Source organism: Narcine bancroftii, chromosome 3 (genome assembly GCF_036971445.1).
Source record: "Narcine bancroftii isolate sNarBan1 chromosome 3, sNarBan1.hap1, whole genome shotgun sequence".
Lineage (NCBI taxonomy): Eukaryota > Metazoa > Chordata > Chondrichthyes > Torpediniformes > Narcinidae > Narcine > Narcine bancroftii.
Window position 1 is genome coordinate 175,307,138 of NC_091471.1, and position 21,225 is coordinate 175,328,362.

The 21,225-nt window shown below is 45.0% G+C and overlaps 1 protein-coding gene across 5 annotated transcripts in view; it reads right to left on the bottom strand.

Annotated features, from left to right (window-relative positions):
- Positions 1-21,225, bottom strand: part of stx18 (syntaxin 18) — a 186,298-nt gene that overhangs the window by 79,548 nt on the left and 85,525 nt on the right. For 4 of the 5 annotated variants that reach the window (XM_069925906.1, XM_069925908.1, XM_069925909.1 and 1 more), the window contains one exon: positions 9,896-9,963. The exons of the other annotated variant lie outside the window; for it this stretch is intronic. In XM_069925906.1, the coding sequence (XP_069782007.1) occupies positions 9,896-9,963 (68 nt within the window). The remainder of the gene's footprint in view (positions 1-9,895; positions 9,964-21,225) is intronic. 5 annotated transcript variants of the gene reach the window in all.

Consider the following 21,225-nt stretch of genomic DNA (forward strand, 5'->3'; position numbering starts at 1 on the left):
AAAACTTCCACTGGATTCATTGTCATTGCTGAATAACAATTTTAAGAGAGTGTAAATGCACAGGCTATGGGATAATTTGGAAGTTGATACTTGCAATAAGACACTCCTCTGTTAAAGTGTATACCAAATTTTTAAAAAGCCAAGACCCCATGCTATGAGATTAAGTTCTAGTAAATTACTATGAACATACATGAAAATGAAACACACCTGGAACAGATTTTAATTTAGAATTTTCTTGAATTTTAGAATACTTTCCACTAACTTTTCATAAAATGATTTACAAATTCAACACGGAGAGAGAAAAAAAATCTGTCAAATAATTTCAGATGTAATGTCCTGTGGTGGTGCACTCGCTCAGGGTGAACCGGCCCCGCTTGTAACGCCACGTGGCAGAGCAGCCCTGGGAAGATGGCGCCGTCAGGGGTTTCTTCCCCAGTTGAATCTCCCATGTGGCGCGCGCCCCAGGCAGTTTCTGTGACGTCATCATGCTCAGGGTGACTGAGCCAGCGCTGCCCTTAAAGGGGCACGCGCCAAATTCAAATAAGACAGTCGTTAACAACTCTCAAAGTAGTGGTTGTGTCTCTCTCACTGCTCACACTGCCACAGTGGTGACCCAGACGAGCCCAGACGAATTTCTGGACTCCTGAACACCATGGATTCAGCAGAGCTTAATGCTGCTGTCTCCACCAAGCTTCCCCCCTTTTGGACCCACCGACCAAGAACTTAGTTTGGGCAGGCGGAAACCGCAGACGCCACGATGTGAACGCTCTGGACCAAGATACAGCGGCGAGGGTGGACGACATCATCCACCACCCCCCAGTTGTGGGGGCCCTTAAAAATTTGCTGCTGGGAACTTTTGGGCTCACCCCCCAGCAACGGGCTTCCAGGCTCCTACACCTGGATGGGCTTGGAGACTGTTGTCCTTCAGCGCTGATGGACGAGATGCTGGCCCTGGCGGAAGACCACAAGCCTTGTTTTATCTTCCGCCAGATATTCCTGGAGCAAATGCCAGAGGATGTTCGGCTACACCTTACGGACGAGGACTTCTCAGACCCGAGAAGGGCAGCAGCCCGTGCGGACACCCCCTGGCTCACGAAGAGGGAGAACGAGGAAGCCCTCAACTGGGTGGCACGTCCAGGAACTAGCCAACGGCGCCCACCCCCAAGACCAAGCCAGAGGAGGGCCATGGCCCTGGTGCTTCTACCACCAGCGCTGGGGAGCACAAGCCCATAAGTGCCGCCAACGCTGCGGGTTTCAGGGAAATGACCAGGCCAGCCGCCATTGATGGCTGCGACGGCTGGCCACACGGACGGCCTCCTTCATGTGATGGTCAGGTCCACCGGCCGCCAATTCCTGGTGAACACAGGGGCCGAGCTGAGCGTCCTCCCCCCCACCGCATTCGAGACTCGCACCCGATCTCGCGGTCCAACCCTGTGGGCGACCAATGGCTCCACCATCAGGTCCTACAGCACCCACAGATAGGGAGGGAGAAGTTCCACTGGAGGTTTGTCCTAGCCTCCATCAGCACTGTGCTGTTGGGGGCTGACTTCCTGAGGGCTCACGGTCTCCTGGTCGACATGCAGGGCAAGAGGCTGGTCAACGCCTGAACATTCCACTTCACACGTCTGGACAAAGCAGATGCCTGCAGGCCTGAAATCGCCCCCTTAGTCGCTGCCAGAGATGAGTTCGCCGACAACCTCTGCGAGTTCCCTGCCATCCTAGAGCCACATTTCAATGTCACTGTGCCCCGGCGTTTGGTCTTCCACCACATCGCCACTCAAGGTCCCCCGCTGCATGCTAGGCCCAGACAGCTGCCACCTGATAAGCTCCAGCAAGCAAAGGAGGAGTTCTCCAGACTCCAAGAACTCAGAATTGTCCGGCGCTCGGACAGTGCCTGGGCATCACCGCTCCATATGGTCCCAAAATCTTCTGGGTGCTGGAGACCATGCGGGGATTACCAGCGGTTGAATGATACAACCACTCCAAACAGGTACCCGCTGCCTCCACCAATTTCTCCACCAACCTCCACGGCGCAAGGATCTTCTCCATAGTGGACCTCATGCCGGGATACCATCAAATCTCGGTGCATCTAGATGACATGGGTAAGAGGGCCATTATCACCCCTTTCAGCATCTTCAAGTTCCTGCGTATGGCCTTCGGCCTAAAGAACGCGGCCCAAATGTTCCAGCGCCTCATGGACGTGGTAGGGAGGGATTTGGACTTTGTGTTCATTTACCTGAATGATATACTCATTGCCAGTCGCAACTGCGACCAACACAAGGCTCACTTCCGCACCCTCTTTGCTCGCCTGGCGGATTTCAGCCTCACGGTCAACGTGGCCAAATGCCAGTTCGGCAAGGAGACCCTCCAGTTCTTGGGGCACACCATATCGGCGGCTGGGGCCACACCAGTGCCGGAGAAGGTCCTGGCCGTCCAACGTTTCCCCAAACCCCCCACCCTAAAAGGCCTCCAGGAGTTTGTGGGGATGGTGCACTTTTACCATCGTTTCACCCCCAGAGCCACTCGCACCATGTGCCCATTGTTCGCTCTGATAGCCTTCCGCCACTTTCGCTAATTCCTCAAGGGCAGGCCGTTCACAGTCTTCACAGACCACAAGCCCCTCACCCAGGCACTGGCGATGGCCAAGGATCTGTGGTCCGCCAGACAACAGCGCCACCTCTCGTACATGTCGGAGTTCACGACCGACATCTGACACAGGGCTGGTAAGGACAACGTGGTGGCGGATGCACTCTCACGACCCGCCATCAACACTCTCGCCCTAGGCTAGATTACGCTCAACTGGCCCAGGCCCACAGGAATGACGAAGAGACACAGGCCTTGTGGACCGCCACCTCGGGCCTCAAACTTGAAGACGTCCTGTTGCCCAGCAGCCCGGACAAACTGCTCTGCGATGTGTCAACAGGTACGCCGCGTCTAGTAGTCCCGCCGCACTGGAGAGCGAGGGTCTTCAGTCTAGTCCATGACCTCGCTCACCCAGCGGTGAAGACGACGGTGCGTATGGTCGCAGAGCGGTTCGTGTGTCATGGGCTCAAGAGAGAGGTAGCAGAGCTCGCTAAGAACTGTACCAGGTGCCCGACCTCCAAAGTCCACCGACACATGCAGGCTCCCTTACAGAACTTTGACTTGGCGGCTCATCACTGGTTCCAACACATCCACGACAATATCGTTGGTCCCCTGCCGGTGTAAAGGGAGGCTCGTTACCTCTTCACAGTGGTCGACCACGCAACAAGGTGGCCAGAGGCTATCCCAATCAAGGAAGCCTCTGCGGAGACGTGCACCAGGACTCTGGTCAACCAGTGGATCACCCGATTCGGAGTCCTGGCACACATCACCAGTGACAGGGGCGCGCAGTTCACGTCCACCCTATGGACCCAGATGGCGAAGCACCTGGGGGTGAAGCTCCACCACACCACTGCATACCACCCGCAGTCCAACGGGTTGGTGGAGAGGTTCACAGGCACCTGAAGGCATCGCTCATGGCCAGGCTACCCTGGGTCCTCCTCGGGTTTAGGATGGCACCCAAGGAGGACCTACAAGCCTTGGCGGCGGAGATAGCACCGCTTTCCCTACCGGGCGAGTTTTTTGGCTCAGACCCCGACACCGCGGCCACCGACGCAAACCTGCTGGCGGACCTCTGCAGGAGACTGGATTACCTGGCTCCCCCACCCCCAATATGCCATGACACCCGGCTAATCCACCTCCACAAAGAACTTGATTTGGCTCAGTTCATTTTCATATGAAGAGAGCCACAGGGCGCACCGCTGCAGTGACCATACGAGGGATCATACAAAGTCTTGCACTAGACCGGAGGAACCTTCACCCTAGACATTGGGGGGAGGGAGGAACTTTTTTTATGGATTTATCTCAGCCGGTGCAGAGAGCCAAGCCTAAGCGACGGGGCCGCCCACCCAAGTGGAGGGATGTGTAGCCGGTTTGGGGGGGTGGAGCTTGTGTGGTGGTGCACTCGTTCAGGGTGAACCGGCCCTGCTTGTAATGCCACGTGACAGGGCTGCCCTGGGAAGATAGCGCTGTCGGGGGGGGGGGGGGGGGGGGGGGGGGCTCTTCCCCAGTCAAATCTCCCCGCGTGGCGCATGCCCCAGGCAGCTTCTGTGACGTCATCACGCACAGGGTGACTGAGCCAGTGCTACCCTTAAAGGGGTATGCGCCATTTTAAATAAAACAGTCATTATCGACCCTCAACGTGGTGGTTGTGTCTCACTCACTGCTCACACTGCCACAGTCCTGAATTCTTTTCACTCACCGTACTACACATCATCAATCCATTTTGGAGGTAACCAAGGATGTTGGAGAAACAGAGCAATACGCAAAAGTGCTAGAGGAGTTCAGTAGGTCATGTAGGATCCATGAAGAGCTCAGACCCAGAATGTCAACTGCTTTATGCTTTCCATGGATGCTGCATGATCTGCTGAATTCTTCCAGCACTTTTGTGCATTGCTTCAATCTATCTTATACCATTTTAACACGGTGGAAGATCTAAAGTATACATGATGGTTCACTCAAAGAACAACATTTGCTCAAATGGTCCAAGTAGCTTGTTTATTTCAGTTCTATTATTTATTTTAAAGTGAGCTCTTCCCAATAAAGGCCAGCATTTCAAATGCCTTCTTCACTTCTTGATCCACCTGAGTGGTCATTGTCAAGAAATATATACCTGTACCACTAAGTCTCCCTGTTCTACAGCACTCTCCAGGGGCCTACCGTTCATCTTTTAAGTTCTGTCCTGGATTGATTTTATCAAAATGCACACTTCAAACTTGTCAAATGTTATCAGAATCAGAATTTATTGTCATGAACAAGTCATGAAGTTTGATGTTTTGCATCATTGTGCAGACATTCATATTATAAACCATCTTACAACAATAAATACAAAAAAATTTAAATAATAGTGTGTGGCCACTGGAATCTCAGTGGACATGACAAAATAATCACACAAGGTGCTTTTAGAGTGAATCAAATGGATTTACTCTTCATCACCCGCACAACATTTAAAAGCCTGATTCACGCCTTCAAGACGTGCTGACATCATCATGCACTTATATCAATGCCTTCTGGGAGTTGTAGTGCCGCTACAGGTGCACAAAAAGTAAGGCAGTGTCTTTGGTTCATTGATTATTCAGGAATCTGATGGCAGCGGGGATGAAGCTGTCCTTGTGCTACTGAGTGCTCATCTTTAGGGTCCTGTACCTTTTTCCCGATGGTAGCAGAGTGAAGAGGGCATGGCCTGGGTGGTGGGGGGTCTTTGAGAAGAGGCTGCTTTTTAAGACACCACCTAATATAGATGTCCTTGATGGAGTGAAGTCTGGTGCCCGTGATGTCACAGGGTGAGTTAACAACCCTCTGGAGCTTTTTCTTGTCCTGAGATTTGGCACCTCCATACCAGACAATGATGCAACCAGGCAGAATGCTCTCCACGGCACACCTGTAAAAGTTTTCGAGAGTTTTGGTGACATACCAAATCTCCTCAAATATCTCACAAAGTATAGTCACTGGCAAGCCTTCTTCGTGATTGCATCAACATGGAGGCTCCAGGACAGATTCTTGGAGATAATGATACCCAAGAATTTGAATTTCTTGATCCTATCCACCACTGAGTCCTCAGTGAGGACTGGGTCATGTTCCCCTGACTTCTTCCTGAAGTCAACGATCATCTCCTTAGTTTTGCTGACATTGAGTGCAAGGTTGTTGGTGTGACACCACTCAACGAGTTGATCTATCTCCTTTCTGTACACTTCCTCATTGCCGTGTGTGATTCTGCTGACAACTGTGGTGTTTTTGGCAAATTTGGAGATAGCATTGGAATTGTGCCTGGCCACACAGTCATGGGTGTATAATGAGTAGAGCAGTGGGCTAAGCATGCATCCTTAGGGTGCGCCTGTGTTGATGATGAGTGAGGAGAAGATGTTGTTTCCAATTTGTACTGACTGTGGTCTTCTGTTGAGAAAGTAAAGGATCCAGTTGTGGTGGGTGCGGAGGGGGGACGGTACAGAGGGTCAGAGTTTGTAGCTTCTTGACCAGCACTGAGGGAATAATGGTATTGAAGGCTGAGCTGTAGTCGATGTATGTATGAATTGCTGTTTTCGAGGAGATTCAAAGCTGAGTAGAGAGCCAGTGATATTGCATCTGCTGTGGAGCGATTATGACGTTAGGTGAATTGCAGTGGGTCCAAATCTTTGGTTAGGTATGTGTTAAATCTGGCCATGACCAGCTCTTAAAGCATTTAATCACAGTAAAAGTTAGTGCTACTGGGCGATAGGCATTGAGGCAGTTCACGCTCCATTTGTCATTCCTTGGTCCATCTTCCCAACTGTTCTGGATCCTGTAGCACCTATACCCCTTTCCTGGGTGGTGTGGATGCTTGATGATTGCTGCTGCTCTTCAACAGCAATGTCCAATATAGATTTTATTGATGCTGAGGAGATTTTTACCTGCAATGTGCTGAGCTGCATCTACTATCCACACAGATGTATTGGTGTTCAAATACCAGGCCATGATGCAGCCAATAAGCACACATTCCACTACACATCTGTCAAGGTTTTAAAATTCCTGAGGAAGTAGAGGCGCTAATATTCTTTCTTCACAATGACCTTCATGTGTGGGGTTCAGGAACGGTCTTCTGAAATAGTGACTCTGCTTACCCGCTCCACCTCTGATCTCCAATGTTCACTTGGTTGTAAACCTCTGGTTTTCCCCTCCTGAAATCCACAATCAGCTCCTTTGTTTTGGAGACATCGAGTGCGAGTTTGTTGTTAGTACACCATTCATGCAAGCTTCTAATCTCCTTCCCCTCCACTGACTCATTGCCCCCTTTTATACAACCTACTACTGTGGATTCATCAGCAAATTTGTAGATGGAGTTATTGTCGTACCAAGCCATACAGTTATATGTGTAAAGTGAGTAGGTTAGGTGGCTGAGATCACAGCCTTGTGGTGCTCCTGTTCTGATGGAAATTGTGGAGATGTTCTCACCAGTTGACAGTGATTGGAGGTAAGGAAATCTGGGATCCAATTCCCATTGGAGTATTGAGATCCAGGTCTTGGAGTTTTCTGATCAGTTTTAACTGGATGGTGATGTTGAATGCTGAACTGTAGTTGGCATTTGCTGTCCAGGTGTTTCAGGGATTTGTGTAGAGCCAGCGAGATGGTATCTGCTGTAGACTTGTTGCTGCAGTAGGCAAACTGGAATGGATGCATGTTGCCACTTTTAAGAAAAAACCTATTTAGTAGCTACGATTTAATTTAAAACATCAAAAATTAACCTTTCTTTTTCCTCTTTGTATATCTCTATAAAATCCTTGCTCTTACATTTTTCAATTTCAGTTCGACAGACAGTTCCAGAATTCAAACATCAATTGGAATGAAGACACAAATTGCTATGTCACATATTCCATCCATTTAAGAACAACTGAATTATTCCAAAGATGATTTGGATATGCACTAAATTGTTCAGTTACATAGACAAGGCTCCAGAATAAATTTCTGTTCTGAGCTGACTTAACTGATTGCAGCTGAAGTAACAGCATGGAGTGACTGTTGGATTTTTGCACTACTAGATGAAGGAAGGCCCACACACAGAAAACTGAACAAACTTAAAATTCCAGAATACCATAAGGAACCGCGGGGGGCGGGGGGCTCTGTCATGAACTTCTAAAGAAGGAAATGCAGGAGGGGTTTACATGTAGAGAATAAAGTTTAACCATCTATTTTTTTCCTGAACCCCTGTGGTTTGGCTCTCCACAGAACTAAAATCAAAGAAAATGGCAACCTTGGCTCCACGAGGTCTGGACTTATCCCCAAATGTCTCTCAAAATGCTGTGATCATTGCTGGAGCAAAACCCATTCATCAGCTCTCAAAATGTTAATAAACCAATAACCTTTTCCAACAAACGCCTTTTCAGGATCACAAACATCAAAAATAACACTTCCTCGTTGGCAAAGGGCTGATTAACTCATGGATATGCAACAAAGAATGAGTGGTGGTGGGATGGTGAGGCAGTGTTAAATGATGTGAGTATTTGAGACAAACATGCAGAATAATTCAATTATTTTATGTAATGGCATAACAATTATAGATTCATGATCTATTGAAATGGTATTCAGGCAAATATAGGGATGACAAACTGTTTAAGCTAATTTCTTGCATTCTCAAGACTAGGTGGTCCAGGGACTTAACAAATAGGATTTGCAGCCTATGGCTAAAGGGAAGACTGAGGCTGAATAACAAAAGAGCTGCTATGGACACATCAGATAATGCACAGAAGTTTCTCTTAAAAGAACCACCTCTCAGTAAGTAATGCACCACAGACTGGCAAGGGATGACCTACACACTAGATGTACTTCACAGAGTGAAAACTGTTGTTATGAGTACATTGGTTAAGCTCATAATTAGAGAGGGCATCTAAGGATGAACAATAAATTTTACAATTTTAGGTAATGCATACCTTTATCCAGTTCCATTGTTTCATCTCTCCTTTACTTGCTCCGATTTTCACTTTTTTCTCCAACTTTATCTATTTTCCCTTCCCTACCTTCGCTCTAGTACCTTATCAGCTCTTGGCTCCTTCAATCTCAATAAATAGCCCCGACTGGAAACAGTCTCTCTATTGATGTTGCCAGGCCCTCTGAGTACCTCCAGCTTCTCTTTGTTCTCGATCTAAGTTTAGTGTCATCATTATTAGATCCTCTCAATTTAAATAAAGGAAGGTCACCATTGAGTACGAAATTCTGACATTATTATTTCTGGTTTGGACTTGACATTCAATCCGTGTTTGCTGGAAGCATTGACAGACTGTGGAGATACTTTCCCCACAAGGGCAGGGAAAATGATGAATAAACACAGGATCTGGTATGGCGGATGCCCCCTATGATGGAATATCTTGTTTGTTATTTGAATGGGTTGTTTTGCTATGTAATATACTTTTATGTAATAAGGGGCACTATAAAGAAAACATTTGTAAAATCAAAGATATTCAGTAGGTATAAAAGTCTCTGCCCAAGAGGTTTTTTTTTGTCTTTTGATGCCTCAGTTCTGGACAATATTTTGGTACGACCACAGGTCTCGAACTCTATGTGCAAGGGCAGCTCCTTTATTTAAAAAAAAGATTCAGAATAACATGCATCTGAAGAACACATTTTCAAAGGTTTGCTCATTTAAGACGGATCAAGCTGGATGAAAATGCTATCAAAACAGAATGGGGATTTGAACATACTTTGGTATAAAAAATTGGGATGTCTGTTAATTCATGTAGGAACCAGCTCATCATGATCCTGTTTAGTTCCTTCAATTTGTTTTTCCCTCTGCCAATTTATATTTTGAAACACTAACTTCAAAAATCAATCATTTAAGATTCCAGTAGATTAAATTATAATTTGTTCTTAATCAAGGATAAAGCAATATAATTAGTAATTTAAGTGCATAGCAAATACTGAATTCTATTTGTCATAGAGATCATACCACCCCACTTCCTGATGCAGTTGCTCAGTCAGTTGTAGTTTGTAAAATTTTCCAGTGCCAAAATTTCCACCGAAAGGAAGAATTGTTCTTCTAACGGAGTAAACTTTGGAAAATGTAATATATCATACAGTGCATTTTAACACAAACCAAGCTGAAGATTCACCCAAAAATGATGCAATTGTTCCCAATTCTGAAGTTTGAGGGTGCATGCCAATCCAAATATATCCAGAGATTCAAAGTTGTAACCTTTTACTGCATTAAGTAGCTGCATGCACAGTAATGGGTAGGTCAATGACTAACCATCTGCAAGATGAATTACAGAATCAAATCTATGAAAAGTAGAATAAGTTTCTATGGAAATCACAAGGAGAACCAGAATAAAACTTTTTTTTACTGTTATACCTGGTGACATTGATGTAATCTTTCCTATGTTCCAGAAGAAATTCTTTCAATTTGCTAATGTTGGTAAGCTGAAAAGTAAAAACAAGATCATTGGTGGGTGAAACCTTAAAAACTTTTGCTTCCATATAACCATATAACCACTTACAGCACAGAACAGGCCAGTTCGGCCCTACTAGTCCATGCCGTAGCAAATCCCCACCTTCCTAGTCCCACTGACCAGCACCCGGTCCATACCCCTCTAGTCCCCTCCTATTCATGTAACAATCCAGTCTTTCCTTAAATGTAACCAATGATCCCGCCTCGACCACGTCTGCTGGAAGCTCATTCCACATCCCCACCACCCTCTGCGTAAAGAAATTTCCCCTCATGTTCCCCTTATAATTTTCCCCCTTCAATCTTAAACCATGCCCTCTAGTTTGAATCTCCCCCACTCTTAATTGAAAAAGCCTATCCACATTTACTCTGTCTGTCCCTTTTAAAATCTTAAACACCTCTATCAAGTCCCCTCTCAATCTTCTACGCTCCAGAGAAAAAAGCCCCAGTCTGCACAACCTTTCCCTGTAACTCAGACCCTGAAATCCTGTCAACATTCTCGTGAACCTTCTCTGCACTCTCTCTATTTTGTTTATATCTTTCCTATAATTTGGTGACCAAAATAGTACACAGTACTCCAACTGCCAAATTATGAGAAAGTGCCAAATGTAACTTTATGCAATATACTTCATGGTCATATTGTCAAAATAATATAAAAATCAAGTTTCACCCTCAGAATGGTCAGTCGACATAGCAAAATGAAAAGTTTCATTTACATAGCTCATAAGCAGGCTTTATCACTTTAGGTTGCACATAATAAAAAGACACTAATTGAATGCGATAACATTCAATTGGAGATGACATGTATTATGACAAATAATATTACAAAAGCATTAAATGATATACAACAGGTCATTTGGCCCATCAGCTAATGCTGCCTTTTGATAGAAAGAGAAAATTAATCCCACTCCCCTCTCTTGGCACTGCAAATGTTTTGCCTTAATTATTTATGTTATTTCATTTTGAAAACTATTCTATCTTGCATCACTGATTCAGGAAGTATGTTCCTAATAACAACAAAAACATATTTCCCTTATTTTAAAAATCCAGATAGCGTACTAGACTCATTTGCTAGATCCTGATTCTTTTGCCAAATGACAATATCTCTTCATTGAAACTATCAAGACACTCAATGAGGTCAATCACCTTTGTCCAGTTATTTTTCCTCCTGATCATCTCTAATCTTACCAAATTCCTTCCACTGTGGTATTATTCTAATAACTTCCTCTCCAGGGTCAAAAACTATCTGCTTACTGCATTCTTAAAGGCTTCTAATTATCGGAACAAAATCTCAAGGGAAGAGCTAAGCACGTCAAGCAGCAAGTGTGGAGGCAAAGGAATGGTTGATGTTTTGGGTTGAGACCCTCCATCAGGACTGAGGCTTCAGAGTCAATTGTTACATTATAGACCAGCAGCAAAAAAAATTCACCAAGACAATAGGATCTTTTCTTTTTAAAATATTTTTATTGAGTTTAACATATAAGCTTACATACAGAGTTTTATAAAAGAAAGCACATAACAAAAATCATTTGTATACATGTAAGCACATACAAAAAAGGAAAAATAGATGAAACTAAGTTGAGAATTCCTTATTAACCATAAGAAACAATAATTTGAATTGTTCTGTAATACCATGTTAAACTGTTTGCTGAGTTAAGCCAAATTAAAGTGAAATAAAAAGGAAAAAAATCTGAAAAACTACATCTAATCTATCCCCTTCCTCTAATCAAGGTTACCTAAATAATAAATAAAAACAAAAATGTGGATCCAATGGTGACCCCCAAGACAGCGGACAATGAATCTTCGAACCTCCTGATAATTCTTAATTCTTCCAATTATAATAAAATTCTAAGAATGGACTCCACTATTTAAATTGAAAGTTTCTATCTTTAAACTTAAATAGGACATTACATCTTATAACCACTGTGTATGACTAGGGGATGAATCATCTTTCCATTTCACTAAGAAACGGCTAGCAACGTGGTAAATGCTAAAACTTTTACCTGAGATGCAGACATAGGTTTATCTGGGTCACGAGAAAAACCAAACAAAGCAATTAACAGACAAATACCTAAATTAATCTTAAGCATTGTTGATAAAGTTTGAAAAATGTCTTTTCACAATCTCTCTAAATTTGGGCACTCCCAAAACATATGGATCAAAGAAGTTTAAAAATTTTACATTTCTCACATAGTGGATCAATATCTGCATAAAAATAAGATAATTTAAATTTGGACATCTGTATTTTATGTACAATCTTAAATTGCAATAAATGATGCCTTGCACAAAATGAAGAATCATTAATCAAGCTGAGAGTACAGAACCAGTCTTCATCTGAGAATGTTACGTTCAAATCTCTCATTCCCAGTCCTTAATCCCAGCTATTGAGGCTGATTTTAAATCCAATAAATTATTATAAATACATGATATCAATCCACCATGAAAATAAAACTGCAAGTAAAAAATATAGATCAAGCATATTAGTATTTGAAATTCGTGGGAAATCAGAAAGCTTAGACTGAAGAAAATGTCTAATTTGTTTAATATTTAAAAAAGACTATTAGAAACATTAAATTTGGCAAAATTATCTTGAATAAAGAGATTGTTAAAAATTTGAGCTCTTAAAACCATAATTTTTATTAATAACTATTAATAATAGAATATCTTACTTAAACTTAACTCCAGCTATGCGCAAATGTATGTATGTGTGTGTGTATATATATATATATATATATATATATGTGTGTGTGTGTGTGAGTATCACCCAAACCACTATAGCTTTGGCACAACTCTGAAAAGTCAATTCAAAGTTCAATCTTAGAAATCTTGTGTTGAAACTCAATCTTTATTTAAACTGATGTTCAGAAGTAATTATGGAATCATCAGACTTCTCAAAACTCACAAATTCGTGGTGAGTTTCTTTCACAGAAATGTTTCTTCATACAATTCCCCTCTTCCTTGCATCGAGGTTATGGAACTTGTAACTTACACGATGTTTACATGAACCCAGGCAAGGATTAAAGAAAATAACCATCAAAATGGTCACGATCCAAATGCAAGAATGTTCTTGCTTTCTTTATCTAAATAAGGGTCAGTCAAAAGTGACCATTACACTGTTTTCCTCTGACAAGGAGAAGCAGCAGAAGTGACCATCTTCTCTTAAGTCACTTTAATTCTGTCTCTCCATATGACTTTTTGATGAACTAAAATGCTGGGGTTTTTTTAAGTTCCTTAATCACATGACTTGCTTCATCAATACTGTTTTTTCAGTTTCAATTTCCAAAAAACCTGAGCCATATAGCAGATCCCCTCTTATTTGAACAGATGTCTTCTTGAGTAAACATCCATTGTTATAGTATTTAAATTGAACAATTTTGAATGAAGGTGCCTTTGTGTCTTTTAAAAAAGTTGCTATCTATGAGTGTCTTTCCCTGATCCAACCCCCAAAGTAACTTTTTAAAATATAACACATAAAATAAAGGTGACAGAGGAACCAGATAAAGGAAGAACACAGGAAAGGTGAAATGAGGGAGAAGAAACCTGGGTTGATAAGTATGTGGGTGAGGAGCAGATGGAACCAGGTGAGAGAATACGGGAAAAGATGAACAAAGGGAAAGCAAACCTTGGTGGACTGGTAGGAATGGACACTGGGGAACAGGTTACCTAGAACAGAAAAATTCCACATTCGACTTTGTGTTTCATCTCATAGCAGCCCTGAAAAAGGTCAAGAACTGATTAGTTGGTGTGGGAATGGGAAGGGGAGTTGAAATGACATGAAATCAAAAGCTTAATGTGGCCACTATGAACAGAGCACAGTAGTCTGCAAAACAGCCACCCTGGTCTCACCAATGAGGAAGAGGGCACATTGCAAGCAAGTGGAGGTAGTGCACATGAATCTCGACCTCACATGGAAAAGCTGATTTGGCCACTGGATTGTGATGAGGGAGGGGGTGAAAGGTATGAGTATTGCAGATGATATCATTATAGGCCAGATCTCAAACAACAACAGAGTAGAGGAAGGAGATCCTCTGGTGGCCTGGTGTCTATATCATCACCTCTCCCTCAATGTCAGCAAAATGAAAGAAATTGACCAGGAAATGGGGCTGGGTGGGGCATGGGGTGGTGAGACCACACATCCCTGTATGCATCATTGGTGCTCAGGTAGAAATTGTGGAGAGTTTCAAATTCTTAGAAATACATACATGAACAACAACCTCTACTGGTCCAACAGTGTTGATCCTACAACCAAGATAGTGCACCAACAGCACTACTTTCTCAGAAACACAAGGAAATTCAAGTCCTATAGCTCTCTTATCAATTTTTATTGATGCACCACAGAAGGTATCCTGTGTAGATGCATCACAGCTTAATATAGGAAATGCTGTAGCAAAGACTCCAAGAAACTGCAGAGTCACAAATGCAGCCTAGCTCATCATGCAAACTAACCTCTCCTCCATCAACTCCATCAATACCTTCCACTATCTCAAGAAAGTTGCCAACATTTTAAAGGTCTCATCTCACTCGGGTCACACACTCTTGTTCCCACCTCCTTCTTCCCACCTCCTTCCCCCACCCCCCCAAACCCTTCCGTCAAGCAGAAGATACACAAGCTTACAATAGTATCCTTCAGTTTCAAAGATTTTCTTTCCTGCCATAATTAGACTCTTAAATAGACCCCTCACTGGTAAATGATACAGTTTCACTGTTTCAACTGCACTTTTCACCATAACCTGTACTTTGTCTTTGTAACACTATCCTTCACTCTTTAACTTACTATAATACTTATTATTCAGTGCCTTGCCGTTGAGTGTGGACGATCATGTTTCTCCATCTGTCACGATCTCTGACCCTCCGAATTGTAGTTGTTGCCTTCCCTGTTCTCCTTTGGTGAAGACTCCATCCTTGAACTGAGACTATAATGATACACCTTGCAATTTTGTTTTATGTATCTGTTGTACTGAAGTATAGGCTGACTTAGACAATAAACAAAGGAATTCAGTTGCAGGGTAATTTGCCAAAGGATGGGAAGAGGTAGATGGGAAGAGAGGAGTGGCCTGGGAAGTCACTCAGAGAGTAGATGCGAAAAGCAGCAAAGGGCAGATGTGATTGGTAATAGGATGCCATTGGAGAAGGTGGAAATAGTTTAAGGTGATGTGCTGGATGCGGGGGCTTGTGGGGCAAAAGGTAGCAATCAAGGAAATTTTGTTGTGGCAGGGAGAGTGGGTTGAGAACAGATGTATGGGAACTGTATGAAATGTGTCAATCAGTCAATTATAGCAGAAGGGAAGCCATATTTCAAGAAGTGGGGGGGGGGGGGGGTATTTCATGCCCTGGAGAAAAACAGGAACAAATATAGTGGAAACATTGAAAATGAGAGAAAGGGATAGTGCCCTTAGATGAGACAGGGTGAGAAGTAGTCAAAGTAGCTGCAGGAGTCCATGGGCTTGTAGAGATATTGGTGGCTAGTTTGTCTCCTGAAATGTTCCTTTCCCTCTTCCACCAATTTACCCAGGTTCTCTATCCCAATGTTAACCTTTTCCATTCATTATCCAGATGTGTTACTTCTCCTCTACTCGTTTCCATCTGCTCAACACCAACAATTACTATCTGTCTAGGTTTTTTCCTCCCTGTAGTCCACCTTTCCTATCACCACCTCTACCTGCTGTCAACTATCCATCAGCCCTCCATTATGAGGTCTCAGCCATCACCTACCACTTGTCTCTCTATACCACACATGTCAAACTCTGGCCCGCGGGCCAAATTTGGCCCGTGATATAATTATATTTGGCCCGCAAGATCATTTCAAAAATGTATTAGAGGTGGCCCGCCCTGCAGCGAGAGCCGATGCTGTTTTTTGGTAATGTCACCCCCACCATCCTCCCCCTTCATTGCACATCCTTCCCCATTGTAACATGAGAAATTGTAACACGAGAAGTCTGTCGATGTCATCAGCCGGCAAGCCAGTTGGTAGGCGCCCCGCACAACCAGTCACTTCTCCCACCTGTCGAGCAGTGCGGCGAATGGGCGAGCGCCTGTGATTTCCTGTCGGCACGACAGGCATGGCAGGCTGCACACGGCCCCCGGGCAGCGCAAGCCCCGCGCGACTGGCACCGGTCGACCCTTCCACAGCGCGAGCGCACTTCTCCCGGTCGCCACGGCCTTCAGCGCTTGCACCCGCGCGGACCCCAGGGACGGCTGGTTCGGCCCTGCACGTGAAGAGAGAGATGGTGGCTGTCTGCAAAGGCTGATCGGCAGCGCGCTGGGCCTGAGTGGGTGGGTAAGCAGGGGTGGGCAGAGGGTGTAGAAGGAGGGGTGGATAGGGAAGAGGTAAAAGGGGAGGGGCAGGGTGAGTAGGGGAGGGGTAATTAGAGGGTGAGAGACGGGTAGAGGGAGAAACAGCTTGAGGGGAGAGGCAGTAGAGGGGCATGTATAGGATGGGGTGGGTAGAGGCAGAGCGAGTGGAGTGAGGGGTGAGTAGAGGTTGGGTAAAGGACTGGTCAGGTAGAGGGATGGTGGGTCGAGGGTGAATAAAGGCCTAGAGCCTGAGGAGTGAGCAGGAAATGCTGAGTCCTGATGCAGGCCAAAATGGACACAGCCTGTGAATGCTGACTACATCTCCACAGGGACCAAATATGTTTCCCTCAGGTCAAGCAAAGGGTGAACTTGAGCTACCTACTCCTGACCTGTAACATTATCCTCCTAAAGTTATATCCTAAAGTTTAACATTACATATGTTGAAAGAAGAGAAAACATGCAGATGTTGTTGAAAATTTTCAATAAATATTTAGTTCGGCCCTCGACTTAGTCCAAGTTTTTAATTTTGGCCCTCGGTGAATTTGAGTTTGACACCCCTGCTCTATACCATCTATACCAAGAAAACTGACAACATATTTTAATTTTAATTTAGACATACAGGACAGTAACAGGAGTAAAGCACGAATGTCTACAGACACCATGGTTGAAGTAAAAAACAGAATGCTGGAGAAATTTTGCAAATCAAATATTTTTATATACCAAAGATAAAAATACAAAACCAATGTTTCAGGTCAGAGCATTTCATCAAGATATAGAAAAATGTCGGCAGGTTTCCGAATAAAATGGTAGGGGGTAGGCATGGGGGGGGTGGGTGGCAAAGGCAGGAGGCAATAGGTGGAGAAGGGAGGGAGGGCATAGCAGCAAGCAGGGGGAGGAGGGATGGCTCAATGAATAGAGAGGAAAGGGGTGGAGAGCTGAGGGAAAGAAGACAAGGGGAAGGGGAGAGGGGGGAAGGGAGATCAGTTTAGCAGAAAATGGAAAAGTCCATGTTAATGGCATCGAGCTGAAGAGTGCCCAGAAGGAAAATCTCATGTTGTTCGTTCAATTTACAGATGGTCTTGGTGGGATGGTACATGAGAGCCATGGACAGACATGTGTGTATGGGAGTGGGACACAGAAATTAAACAGTTGGCCACTAGGAAGTCCCTGTCACTGGTGCGGACAGAGCAAAGCTGCTCAGCAAAGTGCTCCTTCAGCCTATTTCACTTGAAAGACCTGTTTGTGGAGTCCTGGTCTGTGGTGAGGGAGGAGGTATGGGCATAAGCATAGCACCTCCCGTGGCCACATGGGAAGATGCTGGGGGGGGGGGGGGGGTTGGTAGGGAGGGATGATTAAATGAGGGAGTCATGGAGGAAGCAGTCCGTATGGAAGGCAGAGAGAGAAATATGTGTCTGGTAATGGGATCCTGTGTAAGTGTCAAAAATTCGAGAGGATAATGTGTTGGATGCGGAGGCTGGTGGGTAAGGACAAGTGAAATTCTGTGTTTGTTACATTCGAGGGCAGAGGAGACCAGGGCAAAAGTGAGGGAAATGAAGGAGATACGGGTGAGGGCTGAGTTGATGGTGATGGAGGGGAAGCCACATTTGTGGAACAAGGCAGATATTTCAGATGATCTGCACTGGAAGACTTCATCTTGAGAACAGATGCGGCAGAGACGGAGAAATTGCGAGAAGGGAATGGGATCCTTGCAGGGGACTAGGTGTGAGGAAGTGTAGTTGAGGTAGTTAGTGGGTTGTAATATATGTCAGTGGAAAGCTTGTTTACTGAGATGGAGACAGAGAGATCTGGGAAGGGGAGAGTTTTGTCAGAGATGGACCAAGTGAGTTTGAGATCAGGGTGAAAGTTAACAATGAAGTGAATGAAGTTGACAAGCTCATCGCAGGTGCATGAAGTAGCCCTGATGTAGTCATCAATACAATGGAAGAAGAGTTGAGGGTTCTGACCTGTATAGGTTTGCAACATGGATTGCTGCACAAAGCCCACAATGCATAGTTGGGACCCATGTAGGTACTCATGGCTACTCCTTTGATTTGGAGGAAGTGAAATGAATCAAAGGAGAAGTTGTTTAGAAAGAGGACAAGTTCTACCAGGTGGAGGAGGGTGGTGGTAGAGGGTGATTGGTCGAGTCTCTGGTCCAGAAAGAAGCAAAGTATTTTAAGGACCTTCTATATGAGAATGGAGGCATAAAGGGAATGAATTGGTCCAGTTGGGCGAATCTAAAGTTACTGAAGAAATGAAGGGCATGTGATATATCACAGATGTAGGTGGGGAAGGATTGGACCAGTGGAGAAAAGATAGAATCAAGACAAGATGAAACTAGTTTGGTGGGGCAAGAGCAAGCAGAAACAATGGGTCTACCCAGGAATGGTTGAGTTTATCTATCTTGAGTAAAAGGTAGAAACGGGCAGCACAGGGTTGGGAGACAATTAGGTTGGAGGCCATGGGAGGAAGGTGACCAGAGGAGATGAGGTTGGAAATGATGTTGGAGATGGTGGCTTAATGAGCTGTGGTGGGGTCCTGTGAAAGGGGCAAGTAGAAGAAGGTGTCTGAGAGATGTGGTTTGTCATCATCAAGGTAGAGGTCAGTGTTCCAAACTACAACAGCTCCCCTCTTGTCTGCAGGTTTGTTGGTGAGTTTGGGATTGGTGCAGAGAGAGTGAAGGGCAGAGCGTTCGGAGAAGGTAAGATTGGAATAAGAGAGGGGAGCATTGATGGAAGAAGAGTTCTGCATCATGGCATTTGCAGAATTCATTAAGGTGTGAGCGGAGGGAGATGAAGGTAGGGCTGACCGCTCAGTCTCAGAAGAGAAGGTCAAAAGGGATGGTAGAGACTATGCAGGGGTCAGAGTGGGATAGGTGTGGTGGAGAGTATTGAGTGGAAGTGGAGAGTTATGGAGGTCAGAGGGTACAGAAGGACGTTAGGGAGGTCAGGGGGAGGTTGGAATTAGGGGAGGTCAGAGGGTAGGGGGTCACTAAAGAGGGGAGAGATGAGAGGGTCTGAGGGTTATGGTTGGGAACTTAGTAGGTAAGGTGCAGGTAGAGCAGGAAGAGGTATAGGGGATAAGCATGGGTAAGGAGTAGTGGGGGGAGGGGGAGGAATGAGCCAGTAGGATCCAGCAACGAAGTTGGGATCACAGTAGGTGTCCATGTCGGAGCCATCTGGGAAATCAAAATGAGATGGATAATTATATAAAATTAATAAAACATTCAATTTAACAAAAACACAGACAAGTTGTAAATCATATCCATAATTTGTATTCCAAGTACTACAAGAAAAAAAGAGAAAAAGAAGAAAAAAGGAGAAAAACTCAAACCCATACCTAACAGCATTGCCAGATACTATGTGATTAATATTAAAATAAAAATGGTAAAAAGAGATGAAATTATAAAGTGAGTTTTAAATGCCCCCCATAATGTCTGAAATCTTGTATCTGAATTATTAATCGAATAACAAATCTTTTCAAACAGGACATGATGTCATGCAATCACTGATCATGAGTAGGCAGGGGAGCATCCTTCCATTTAAGCAAAATCACTTCTTTGGCTTGGCTTCGCGGACGAAGATTTATGGAGGGGGTAAATGTCCACGTCAGCTGCAGGCTCGTTTGTGGCTGACAAGTCCGATGCGGGACAGGCAGACACGGTTGCAGCGGTTGCAGGGGAAAATTGGTTGGTTGGGGTTGGGTGTTGGGTTTTTCCTCCTTTGTCTTTTGTCAGTGAGGTGGGCTCTGCGGTCTTCTTCAAAGGAGGTTGCTGCCCGCCGAACTGTGAGGTGCCAAGATGTACGGTTTGAGGCGATATCAGCCCACTGGCGGTGGTCAATGTGGCAGGCACCAAGAGATTTCTTTAGGCAGTCCTTATACCTCTTCTTTGGTGTACCTCTGTCACGGTGGCCAGTGGCGAGCTCGCCATATAACACGATCTTGGGAAGGCGATGGTCCTCCATTCTGGAGACGTGACCCACCCAGCGCAGCTGGATTTTCAGCAGCGTGGACTCGATGCTGTCGGCCTCTGCCATCTCGAGTACTTCGATGTTAGGGATGAAAGCGCTCCAATAAATGTTGAGGATGGAGCGGAGACAATGCTGGTGGAAGCGTTCTAGGAGCCGTAGGTGATGCCGGTAGAGGACCCATGATTCGGAGCTGAACAGGAGTGTGGGTATGACAACGGCTCTGTATACGCTTATCTTTGTGAGGTTTTTCAGTTGGTTTTTTTTCCAGACTCTTTTGTGTAGTCTTCCAAAGGCGCTATTTGCCTTGGCGAGTCTGTTATCTATCTCGTTGTCGATCCTTGCATCAGATGAAATGGTGCAGCCGAGATAGGTAAACTGGTTGACCGTTTTGAGTTTTGTGTGCCCGATGGAGATGTGGGGGGGCTGGTAGTCATGGTGGGGAGCTGGCTGATGGAGGACCTCAGTTTTCTTCAGGCTGACTTCCAGGCCAAACATTTTGGCAGTTTCCGCAAAACAGGACGTCAAGAGCTGAAGAGCTGGCTCTGAATGGGCAACTAAAGCGGCATCGTCTGCAAAGAGTAGTTCACGGACAAGTTGCTCTTGTGTCTTGGTGTGAGCTTGCAGGCGCCTCAGATTGAAGAGACTACCATCCGTGCGGTACTGGATGTAAACAGCGTCTTCATTGTTGAGGTCTTTCATGGCTTGGTTCAGCATCATGCTGAAGAAGATTGAAAAGAGGGTTGGGGCGAGAACGCAGCCTTGCTTCACGCCATTGTTAATGGAGAAGGGTTCAGAGAGCTCATTGCTGTATCTGTCCCGACCTTGTTGGTTTTCGTGCAGATGGATAACCATGTTAAGGAACTTGGGGGGCATCCGATGCGCTCTAGTATTTGCCAAAGCCCTTTCCTGCTCACGGTATCGAAGGCTTTGGTGAGGTCAACAAAGGTGATGTAGAGTCCTTTGTTTTGTTCT